Source organism: Protopterus annectens, chromosome 5.part0 (genome assembly GCF_019279795.1).
Source record: "Protopterus annectens isolate FY-2018-M chromosome 5.part0, PAN1.0, whole genome shotgun sequence".
NCBI classification, from domain to species: domain Eukaryota; kingdom Metazoa; phylum Chordata; order Ceratodontiformes; family Protopteridae; genus Protopterus; species Protopterus annectens.
This window is the reverse complement of record NC_056735.1, coordinates 918,810,652-918,823,802: the sequence shown is the minus strand read 5'-3', so window position 1 is coordinate 918,823,802 and position 13,151 is coordinate 918,810,652. Positions and strand designations below refer to the sequence as shown.

General features: G+C 34.8%; 1 protein-coding gene across 8 annotated transcripts in view; it reads right to left on the bottom strand.

The window, feature by feature from the left end:
• Positions 1-13,151, bottom strand: part of CNTN5 (contactin 5) — a 5,719,910-nt gene that overhangs the window by 268,462 nt on the left and 5,438,297 nt on the right. For all 8 annotated transcript variants that reach the window (XM_044072706.1, XM_044072701.1, XM_044072707.1 and 5 more), the window contains 2 exons: positions 12,494-12,603; positions 10,893-11,073 (listed from right to left, as the gene is read on the bottom strand). In XM_044072706.1, the coding sequence (XP_043928641.1) occupies positions 10,893-11,073; positions 12,494-12,603 (291 nt within the window). The remainder of the gene's footprint in view (positions 1-10,892; positions 11,074-12,493; positions 12,604-13,151) is intronic.

The following is a 13,151-nucleotide window of genomic DNA, read 5'->3' as shown; positions in this document are numbered from 1 at the left end:
TCTGTTGTAATGTTACCGCTTCCATTGCATGTCTTTTAAAAAAAGCTTGCAATAAACTAGTATGAAAACGGTAACAACAGACACAACAGGGTTAAAGAGGGTAAACTACCTCTTTTCATATTTTGAATACCTCTTGTCTGCATATTACATTTTGTCAAGAAAATAAGATTCCCTCATTCTGAATGCATCTCCTTTCCCTACCTGGATGTACCGTACTCCCTATTCGTAGTGAATTAGGCTACTTAATAGGAATTTTCAGAAAAGGAGATAAGGGCATATGAATGACAGCTAGATATTCTTCTCACAAAGGTACAGTCATAGTAGAGTGGATTTATATCCTAAGTTTTCTTTCTAGTTATTATATATAGTTCCTCTTTGGACTCCATCAGTAATGAATATTCACTGGTAATCATTGGTGATAACCTGTCTGTTTTTTTTTAAACAAGTAATATCTTTATTAAATTAGTATATATGACATAAGCAATTGATTTATATAAATGAAAACAAACCATATCAACATAATTTTAGTTGCAAGCATTATATTTTGCAAACCATGATGACATAATTGTAGTTGCAAACATTGTACATCATTTATAATCTATCCATCAAGTAAAACATTACATAGCTCATTCAGTTCTTGCCTTCTTTTAAACCTTGTTCCTCCTCTGCATATTTTGTTCGCACAATTCCTATTTTTTTCCTATGCAATTTGTTCCTATCCTTTTTGAAAGATTCCAATTCCAGCTGTTGCATGTCTGTTACTATATTTACTAGTTCTAGTAAAATTGATTTAGACTTTGATTTCCATTTTCTAGTAATTGATTTTGTGTCAGCCACCACAGTTTGATTCAGCAAGGCCTTACTGTGTCTAGGCAATTCCAATATTGTATCATAACTCAAAAAATAATTTCCTTATTTACACCAATTTGCTCACTCAGTATCTCTGACAGATCAGTTTGCAGGGAATCTTTCAAGTACACCAACTCATTACACTCCAAAAAAATATGTTCCAAGTTATCTCTTTCTTCCCCATCACATCTCCAGCATTTGCCATCTACCTGCGGAAAAATTCTTTGGAGTCTTCTTGAGGGATAAAAATACCTATGGAAACACTTCCAAGCAAAAGATCCTAAATCTTCTAGACTTTGTTGCATATTTGGGAGATTCTTTGAAGATTGCTTACCCAGTCTCTCTTCCCAATCCTTTCTAACCTTCTCTGATTGATTCTAATAGTTATCATGCAATATTTTGTATGCTCTACTAATTATTCCTTTTTTTTAAAGCAGCTTCTGCTCTAGATTCTACTAAATACTCTTTGCCTATACTCTGATATTAATTTTTGTTTGGGAAGTCAATCTCTATTCTGCAGTCCAAATAAATCCTTGGCCTCTTCTCATTCTATTACCTTTTCCTCTCTAATCATTTGTTTTGAATACCTTGGTTCTATTACCAGTTTTCTCCAATAAATTATCACCCCTCTCTTGCCTATTGTCTGTAACCCCCATTGCAGTCATCCCTATTGGTTGAATCTCCTTTCTCCATTCCTGTGTTGGCTTAGTACTTAGAATATTTTATGCTGCATTCTACATGGTTATTGTTATTCTCTTTAAGGATCTGCATCCAAAATCCCAGTCTCTTCTTGTTTCTTAAGCCCCCCCCCCATTTTAGCATCCCTTTTCTTTTTGAATTATAGGTTTCTGCTTGTGCTATGTATGATAGGCTTAATTGTGTAGCTCTGAAATACCCCTTCAAATAAGGTAATCCCAAACTTCCTTGTTCAGTTGGAAGAAACAGCTTATCCCACTTGACTCTTGCCATCTTCCCCTTCCAGATAAAATCTTTCAGCTGTATATTAATTGCTATCACAACTTTTCCTCTGGTTGATAAAAATATGCTTGACCTTTGTATAAAACTAAAGGGACTAAAATATTTTAACTGCTTGTATCTTGCTACACATATCTATATAACAGAGCTTCCAATTTTTCAGTTCTTGTATTATCTTTTGTTTAGTCTCTTCCCACATATCCTTAGCTGACACACCAGAATCCTTTTTAATCCATACTCCTAAGTACTTTATTTTATCATATTCCCATAAATATGGATTTTTCTGAACCAATTTGTGGGTACATAATTTATAGCTATTGGCTTTGTCTTAGCTTCATTAATTTTGTATTCAGAAAAGATTTGACACTACCTCAAAATGTTAAATAACACTGAAATGTCCTTTTCTGGTTTTATCAGGTATAAAATTATATCATCCATAAATACAGCCAGCTTTTCTTGACAACAATACCAATTATATCCTTGAATTTCTAAGTCTGTTATTTTCTTTGCCAGTGGTTCTAAATATAGTGCATATAACAAAGGGTGAAAGAGGGCACCACTGCCTGGTTCCTCTGCTCAAACAGCAATTATCAGAGAGAAACCCACCCACTTTAATTTTCACCTCTGATCCCTTATATATCATCCTAATTAATCTTAAAATTTTATTAGGAAATGTAAATTGTTCCATTGCCCTACTCAAACTCCCAACTTACTCTGTCAAATGCTTTCTCTGTTTTAAGACCCACCAACAACAGTGGTATTTTCTTACATTCAGCTTCCCTCTGGATCATCAGTGTTCTGTTAATGTTGTGAAATATTTCCTTGCACTTGACAAAATTATATTGCTCCATGTCTACCAATTGTGACATCACGTTTGCTATTCTTTTAGCCATTATAGATATAAACACTTTATATTCATGATTTAGGATTGAAATGGGCCTGTATGAAGCTGGATCTGATGGGAATTTACCCTCTTTAGGTATTACATCCACCACTACTTCCAGGAAGTTGGTGATTCTTCTCCTCTTAAAATATTGTTAAACTAAACCTTCCAGATCTTTATCAATTTTCCCTCCTAGCTGTCAAGCTTCCACAGGAATACCATCTAATCCTGTGGACTTTCCCATTTTTATCTTATCTCCTTAAGTTCTAGTAAATGCGCTTCATGTACCTCTAAAAATGGCATATTTAATACTTCCATAAACATCTACATTTGTACGTTTCTTGCTCTCCATACATATCTTTCAGCTTTATCAGACTTTCATAAAATTTCCAAAACATTTCTAGTTCTTCTACACGATCTCTTATTTCCCTTTTCATAGACTCCCTAAGCTTGGTGACAACCCTTTCTACTTTGTTGCCTATGTTGTTGCACTAAAAGTTTTTGTGCTCTGACATTATTATCAAAAAACAGTTGCTTAACTACAATCTTTTTAAACTCATGCATATTATTGAGGCAATCCTTTATTTTCTGTTTAGCATTCTGCAATTGCTCCTCTTCCTGTTCTGCGAGATTCCCCTTATTCTGAAATACATTTTTTGCTATAAAAAAAAAGTTGTCAGGTTTTCTGAATTTCTTTTTTTCTGGCATCCAGGCAGTGCACTTACTAGCCAGTTAATGAAATTTACCCAGAAAATGAGTTCACTGGCTTTCTTTTCAGAGTTTCTGTTTTTACACTGGGAAAGCTGAAATTAAGCTGTTACTCAATGTGCAGCCATCTTGGAAGTCCAGCAGTACTGACCTGTTTGTTTGACCAGATTCAGTCATTGACTATTCCTCAAGATTAGAAATGATGCTTTTACTTCCAGGGTACATGGAGATGTATGGAGAGAAAGCTACTCTATAGATTTTGGTCTTACCTTTATTTTTCCATAACTTGTAAGTAGTAGCCACACTGGTTATATTTTAGTGAGCTGTTCATTTCTCTCTGAAGTTAATGACATGCTCCACATCCTCTCAGACAACAAAGTTCTCAGTTTGATTGTCTCTTTGACAATGCTTGATGATGCAGTTAAATTTCACTGATACCGTATAACAGGCATTGGTGTCAGTTTCTTAATGTCTTTATAACCAGGTACTTAGAATGTTATTCCCCTTTCTTCATGCTTGCTTTCACATGGTGGGAGACATTTTAACTAAATTTCACACAAAGGCAACGCTGCAAGAAAAGTGACAGCTGAATTCAAAGACTTAAGACAAAAATATCATAAAATTACCTCAAATAAAGTCAATTCTGCTTCAAAAAAATGATTCTAAATGACTACACTCATCAATGTAATGTTTATTTTAAAACCTGTTACTCTCATTTACTTGTTTGGAAAACTTATATTTCTAAAAGTAGCTGTGACTTTCTCCAATCACTTAACCTCCTACAGGAGAATGTGGCACCTACTTCCTTACTTCTCAGAACTAATGAGGAGCACTTTTTACAAAACTGGAATGTCCTCCAAATAGAATGCCCTGTAGTAAGTGGAACAACTGCAGTGATATATAGAACTTAAAGAAAACACTTAAAACACATTATTTTCTTTCATCAGACACCCCCCTGTTTGGAACATGGGAACTTCTGGGGATCTCCCTTTTACTGCTAAGCTTTCACTTCTCACAGTGCTTCCCAAGCTAGGAGAGGGTCCTTCACAAGAGACAAAATAATGAATTATGTCTCCTATTAACTTTGATTTTTTTTTCAATATTTATTTTTATTTGTCTTCCAAAGTATCGAATATAAGCATCAATACAAAGAATCTTAAAATGCTTGACAGATACAAGTAATATTTGTTGCAATATGCAATCAGGTCATATTCTTCTGAACAGTATAGAATAAAACACATTACTATTTATCTTGATTTTATAACAGAGAAGTATATAGAGTTGCCCTAATTGCATTGTGTATTAAACTTCTAACATACTATATACAATATTTACAGCAGGTGTAAGTGTAACAACAGCTAAAAGGTTAGAATCTTAAGAGATGTGTATCTATATTTTGTCACTGAGTTGCTAGACTAAGCATCTTTGATTTGTATTTTATTAGGTACAAGGGATTTCTTTACATATAATAAGAGGATTTGATACTGCAGATATTTATTCTTTTAGAATGTGGTTCAAAAGGAGACTCCAGTATTTTTGATAATATGAGCATTTACTCATCATCATCATCATCATCTTCTTTCGGCTGTTCCCGTTAGGGGTCACCACAGCAGATCACCTGTTTCCATTTCTTCCTGTCCTCTGCATCTTGCTCTGTCACACCAACCATCTGCATGTCCTCTCTCACCACATCCATAAACCTTATCTTAGGCCTTCCTCTTTTCCTGTTACCTGGTAGCTTCATCCTTAGCATCTTTTTCCCAATATACTCAGCATCCCTCCTCAGCACATGTCCAAACCAATGTAATCGTGCCTCTCTGGCTTTGTCTCCAAACCTTCCAACCTGGGATGACCCACTAATATATTTATTCCTAATCCTGTCCACCCTCGTCACACCCAGTGCAAATCTTAACATCTTTAATTCTGCCACATCCAGCTCAAACTCCTGCCTTTTTGTCAGTGCCACTGTCTCCAACCCATATAACATAGCTGGTCTCACTACCCTCTTGTAGACCTTCCCTTTCACTCTTACAGGTACTCGTCTGTCACAAATCACTCCTGACACTCTTTTCCACCCACTCCATCCTGCCTGTACTCTCTTCTTCACCTCTCTTCCACACTCACTGTTACTGTTACACTGTTACTCTGAACTATTGACCCCAAGTATTTAAACTCATCCACCTTCGCCACCTCTACTCCTTGCATCCTCACCATTCCTCTATCCTCCCTCTCATTCACACACATATATTCTGTCTTAGTCCTGCTGACCTTTATTCCTCTTCTCTCTGGAGCATATCTCCATCTCTCCAGGGTCTCCTCCACCTGTTCCCTACTCTCACTATAGATCCCAATGTCATCTGCAAACATCATAGTCCACGGGGATTCCTGTCTGATCTTGTCTGTCAACCTGTCCATCACCATTGCAAATAAGAAAGGGCTCAGAGCTGATCATTGATGTAACCCCACCTCCACCTTAAACGCATCCATCACTCCCACCGCAGACCTCACCGCTGTCACACTACCCTCGTACATATCCTGTACCACTCTTATATACTTTTCTGACACCCCTGACTTCCTTATACAATACCACAACTCCTCTCTAGGCACCCTGTCATATGCTTTCTCTAAGTCTACAAAAACACAATGCAACTCCTTCCAACATTCTCTGTACTTCTCCATCAACACTCTCAGAGCAAAGATCACATCTGTAGTGCTCTTTCCTGTCATGAAACCATACTGCTGATCACTAATCATCACATCCCTTTTTATCCTTGCTTCCACTACTCTTTCCCATAACTTCATGCTGTGACTGATCAGTTTTATCCCTCTGTAGTTACTACAGCTCTGCACATTACCCTTAGTCTTAAAAATTGGTACCAAAACACTTTTTCTCCATTCCTCAGGCATCCTCTCACTTTCCAAGATTTCATTAAACAATCTAATTAAAAACTCCACTGCCATTTCACCTAAACACCTCCATGCTTCCACAGGTATGTCATCTGGGCCAACAGCCTTTCCATTCTTCATTCTCTTTATAGCTATGAGCATTTACTATCTCTTGTTATTAATTTATGTGCAGTGACATATCTAATAGCTTTGATTTTGAACTTCTCCCATGATAGTTTGGTTCTGTCCATCCAATTTTGGGTGATATATAATTTCATTAATGCAAATAGTGTGACTAATAAGTTGGTGTCCTGTTTGAACAATTATTTAGGCGTTATATGTAGGATAGCAAATTCCCACGATATTGTTGACTGTTCATGACTCATTTTTTCTAACTTATCTTTTAAAGAACACCATAATTTGTATTTAATTTAAAGCCCCATAGGATGCGAAAAAGATCAGGATTCACTGATGGACAGTAGGGACAATTAGGGGAGTAGTTTAAATTAAATGTATTTAATATCACTGGTGTGTAGTAGGCATTAAAGTAAGACAGTAAAGATGATTGATATCTGATGGATGTAATTAACTTGTATGTGTTAGAGAGCATCTTTATTTTGAAGGAAAGGCATTGCAGCAGTGTTGTTGTAGTATTTATGCCTGTTTCTATTGAACTGGTAAAGTTTCATAGGACGGCATCCAGATTTGTTAGTTGTCTTAGATTTATTATATAATTTTTGCTAAGCTCCAGCTTTTCCCTGGTCTCTTCTATAGTATAATCTTTCATCTTGAAGCTGTCCCACATGACATAGTTTTTAATTTGTGGATATTGACTTAGATTTAACATATTGTTATTAAGTGTGAGATTAGTTTTTAGATGTATAGGTTGCAAGAGTGTCAAAGTGTGTACTAGATTTAGAGCTTCAAGTAGCTTCCGGAATATGAGAATGTTATTTCTTAACACTATATAGCACTACATAATAATAATAATAATCACAGCCAAAAAGCAATACCTAATATAACAGTGTGTTAGAACATGATGGGGGGGGGGTCAATACAAGTCAAGAAATAGTTAAAATGTTTGAAGACATATATAGAAACTTATATGGACCACATAAGCAAACTCTATTGGAAGATCTCATTAAATTAAAAAAAAAAACTTAACTTTCTCAACAATAAATGATCAACAAAAGAAAATATTAAGAGCACCATATACAAAAGAAGAAATTCTAGCTGTAATAATTAAACTTAGACCAAGTTAGGAGCCAGAACCAGATGGTTTTTATTAATGAATTTTAATAAACCTTTGCCCAAAAACTAGCAAACAACTTACTAAAAATATTAACTTTGATTTTAAAATTGATGCCAAGTTATTGGTGGAATGGTTACACCCCTTTCTGAAACATCTGTTCAGATATCACAAGGTAGGACTTATGAAAATGTACTCTAACTCATATAATCACTGAGCACTTACCTGACTGCTCTCCTTAACAGCTGCTTATGATATTAGTTTAGTTTGAGAAATTATTTGACACTATAGAATGTCCTTAGCTTTGGGCAGCTTTAATAAAATTTGGGTTCTCTAAACATGACTTTTTTTGATATATGGGGATTATATAAGTCACGTAATAACATAGTTTGCACCCACAGAATCAGTCTAAGGACCTCATATTAATGAATGGTAGAAGGTAAAGGCATCCACTGTCATCCACACAGTGTCTTCTTGAAGTGACTAGCAGTAATTGTATCACTACATTAAGTTACTAATGTTTACATGATGACTGCACGATGTTAACAGCAAGCTTACTTATAGAAATTATTGTTGTATTCCATTTGCTTCTTCAATTTGCTTTTCTATCTGGTATTAAAAATTATATATGCAAAACTAACATATTTTATCAACTACATTGAAGAAGCAAAGCAGCAAATACAACATGCAACAGCACACTATTTTTATTAATCATTTCTAGCACCTTTACACAAATGCCCTCAAAAGAAGTTACATTTCACTTCCTTTGACGGCATTCATGCTGAGGTGCTAGAATCATTAAAGAAAGGAAGTATGCTGTCCCATGTTTTATTTGCTTCAAAACTAAAGTATTCCCAGAAAATAAGTGCACAAGACTTACACAGAACAATCAGCTATGTGAATTTAACCGAGATAAAGTTGTATCTAAATATTTAAAGTTACTTCTCCCCCCTCCAGCAATAAAAATTATCTCTCTCAATCTGTAACACATGCGGGACATATGTTTTGTTATGGTGCAAGCATTTTTTCTAAAGAGGTAGATGCTGTCCTCTTAATATAGAGGATTATGATTATATTGCTGATCATAACCAGCATATCACATGTTTGAGACTTAAATGCCAAGAAATTCAGCTTGAGAATGAAACTCCAGAAGGCTATCTTGGAATCCGTGTTGAGAACACATAATAATGGGTTATGATCAGAGATGTGATCTGATATGGCTCTGATATTCCTCCACTAACACCATTTCCCTCTCATTCTCAAATCTATATACAAAAGATGCATTGTTTTCTTACATGTAAGATAATATCTCTTTAAGATGCAATAAATAGAACCATACAAGTACGGATTTCTTTAGTATTTAGGTTTTTCCCCTAGAAGACTTCACACTAAACAGCTGGGATTTGTTAAAATATTGTATAAGAAATTATTTCTCCCTTGTGATGATTTTAGTTGCCTGTATTATCATTTTTTTTAATCTAATTTGTTTAAATTGTCCATCATATAGTAGAAACAACACTACTGAATGATACAATAGATTACAAGCTACATAATAAAATATCTTTATATGATGAATGAAGCAAGAATTAAATAGATATGCTATGACTTGTCAAGTTTTCATTGACCATCAAATTATTTCTCTGAAAATGTTGCTAATCAAAAATGAAGTGAGTGTCAGAGTGAAATGGTGGGGGGGCAAGTTTCATACACATCACCCCATGAATCCCCCTGTATATCACCCATGAAGCCTCCTATAATCCACCCACAAAGCTCCCTATACATCACCCATAAAGTCCCCTATACATCACCCATGAAGTCCCCTATACATCACCCATGAAGTCCCCTATACATCATCCATGAACAGTGCTTCTCTCACTACAACTTTATACTTAATGTATACTTAATGTACTTAATATAGGGGGAGGGTGGCCAAATGATTAAGATGTTTGCCTTACAAACACAAGGTGCAGGGTTTGAGTCTCACAATGGATAACTGGCTAGGCTTAAAATGGCTCATAAGGGCAGTTAGCTTAGTACTAATCTATGAACCTATGAACCTATAATGCAGCATTCTCCAAGGTTATGCAAAAGTCCCTCGATCAAGTTTGCTTAATGGACATATAAACCCAATTTTGTAGTATACTACCAACATTTCTCAATATTAGTCTCATATGATATCAATTGCAAAATCACAGATATTACTTTTTTACAGCAAAAAAAAAAAAAAAAATCTAAGAATATATGACCAAAACAATAATCTGTGATTTGTTCTAATCAACAAATACATTTTGTTTGATTCAACTCACATTTTCTAACATCATTTATATAATGCTTCAGGGGAAATGTCCGTCGGATTCCAAAAACATTAAAACATGATTAAAGAAATGAAATACACATGAAAGACATTTTAAAAGACATGCCCTTTAGATTCCAGCAACTCTGAAACAAACATTAAGGAAGATGAAAGTTACATTTAAATATTTGTCTTCCTTAGAAGAACTTGCATCACTTAAACCAATATTATGGGTTTAATGTTAAAGATACTTGAATAAAGGTTAACTTTATAAGGCTCTTAGTTATTCTCAAAACAGGTTGACATATTCACAAAACTAAAAAACTTGTAAAATTTCAAGGCATTAAATTCACATCCATGACTTAGAAAGGAGGTTTCCAAGTTAGTTGGTATTGCCTGGTTTAGATATTATATGTATGTATGGCTGTGCGATAATGAAACACAGATGGACAGCATTGCCCTAAGGCACTGCTCCACCAATGTGGTAACCTTACATCATTACAGCTTTCTAAGCTTCTTGGTATCAGTCCCTCTACATGCCCTGCCATATCTGAAGTGCAAAGGGGCCTTGATATAGACTGCAGGAGTGCTAAGTCTTTCAGAACTATTGTGCCTGCCTTGAGGCTGTTAAAATATCATGTATAAACATGACAGTTACTCAGTATGTATTCTTCTTTACGTATTCTGCTTTTACACCTGCAGATTTCTAGTTGTTTCAAATTACCATTTTCCTTCTAAACATAAAAAACAGTAAGAAGAAGTTCTGGTCGATAACGTCAAATAAAAATAGACAGTGTCATATTTCACAAAACATTGAACTGCAACCTTTCAAATTATTGCAAAGCTTACAAATATAACAAGCTTATGTAGAAGTGTGAAAAATCAGCAGTATACCAATGAGAAAATAGTTCTTCCTTTTTTAATACTATAATAATGATACTGACGTATGTAATTGAGGATGTCCATATTGTTAAAAGAAACAGGATGCCATGTTGATTTATAATATCTTTAGAAAAAAAATACTATAAAATCATAATGAGCTTTCTTACGTGATTTTTTAGTGACTATCTGCTTTGTGTTGCTTGCTGGTCCATATCCTGCTTGGTTGTATCCTCTTACAGATATATGATACACTGTATCTCCCTCCAAACCTGACAGAATGACATTATTTTCCACAGTTTTCACACTTTCTGCATCATCTTCCTGCTCATCATCTTTCCAGTAGTTAACCTGCCAGCATAAAGCATCAAAATCTGTGAATTATATCATACTTGCTTTGTGTTTACTTTTGGCATAAATTTCTTACATAGTTAAGATGTTTCTTTTCAACATCATATTCATTTTCCATTACCGTAATTAGCAAATTATTATTTAGAATGATTATGTTAGCATATGAGTATATAAAATGATTTTTTTTTATTATTATTTTTTACTAAAAATCTCAACCAGCATGCAGTTGCTATTATTAGACATAATGCCATGATTTCATGGAAGTTAATACAGCCATTCATGATTTTACTATAAAACAAAATATAATGATGCGTTTCCCAGGCCAGAAATAGTAACTATTGTATAAAACTGCCCAACTACTGAAACTTAAATTAAGTGTCATACTTAGAGCAAGAAAGCTTCTCAGACTATTCCTTAATGCAAAGGTTGTGTCATGTGCTTTATTAATGAAACAGCTGTGCTATAGGTGGTTAAAGCCATAAGACTATAAGAACATGCTTATGGTGAGGTTATGTTACATAAAAAGAAGGACAGAGGGATTTGCTGTATCTGCATTATTAAGTAGTGATATTAATAAATATCATATTTTAGGTTATAATTTCAGTTTAATTAACTCCGCAGACAAATCACCCTTTTGCTTGTGAGTCTATGTTTCCCACTTGTGCTTAATTATATGGATCAGCATCTGTATGTTAAAAAAATGAAGAACTTTGTCCAAGGTCAGCCAGTGAGGTTATTACTTTAGCAAGACTAAAGCATTGCTTGCTAATATTAAGAGGCAGCATTATGCATTAGCCATGACATTATATACCAACAATCTGAAACAAATAATAAAAACTCTCATTGAACTTGTAATTGTTGGCCTCTGGAACCTAATAATATATTTTATGTGACCTACTTGTGATTCATTTGCTTATCCAAACAAATTATCATAGGACAGATTATTGTTAAAACATGTAACAAGAAGTCAAATGATACTAAAACATAATTAGGAATCCCAAAGTAATATAACACAATTTTGGAATCAATAATGTATTCCAAAAGGAGACTTTTGGCTAGAGGTTTGATTCACTTCCCCTTAAATTTAGTCTAATCACTGGAAAGCTATAAATAAAAAAAAACAAACAAAAAACAACTTTAATATAGGACTGTAGAGCACAATTCAGAAAGAATCTATGAGAAGATAATGTCAACGGTATTTTAATGTGCTTTTGGGAATATGACACTGAGTGTGTTTACTAAATCATAATAACTACACTACACTGATGAATATTTAACTTTTCTGCTATCTGCAGTTTTTCAGCAGTAAACTCAAGGATGGCTTTAATTTCCTTAGGTAACTGACTTAAACATGTCTTTAACTGCATGCAGGCAAAAGCAGTAGCCTGAGGCTAAAGAATACAAATGCCACATTTTATACCTCGTATCCCTTTGGTTTTCCTGGGCTGCCTGTTAGAGCCTTCCAAGTAACAAAAATTTCTGATGCAGAAACACTTGCAATGGTGACATCAGCTGGAGCAGTTCTTGGCTCTGTATTGAGAAAATTTGCATTAATAATCTTTTATTGTAATATTGAAGATCCATCAAAACACTGAAATTGAAAAGAGTTGCTCATTACTTCTACTTTATCTTATTGCTCTGAAAGGACTTTTACAAATCTTTCTCTGCCAGACATTAAATGAGACAAAATACAATATTACCGTGTTGGTATCAGACTCCCTGCCTGTCATATCAGTGGCTAATTATCGTGTACAACTCAATAAGTATTATCTCTCTGTTGACACTGAACTTTTGGATTACATCCTCATTAAGTTCTCTTCTAAATGCAGTGTTTGCTAGACTCTGGGGAAAATTTAATAAAGCCTACACAGTCTTTTTTAACATGTAGGCATTGCGGCATGCTGCTTACATGAAAGTAAGCAGGTTTGTGATCCAGTAAGGAGTGCTGAGTGGCGAGCATGAGCGCACCAACATGGGATGTTTTGTGGTATGCAAGTCACCTCATAAGGAGGTGAATCTCATGCAAATGAGGCAAGTAGAGTGATCCAGCAAGCAGATAGGCAGCGCTGCAGCCCCCT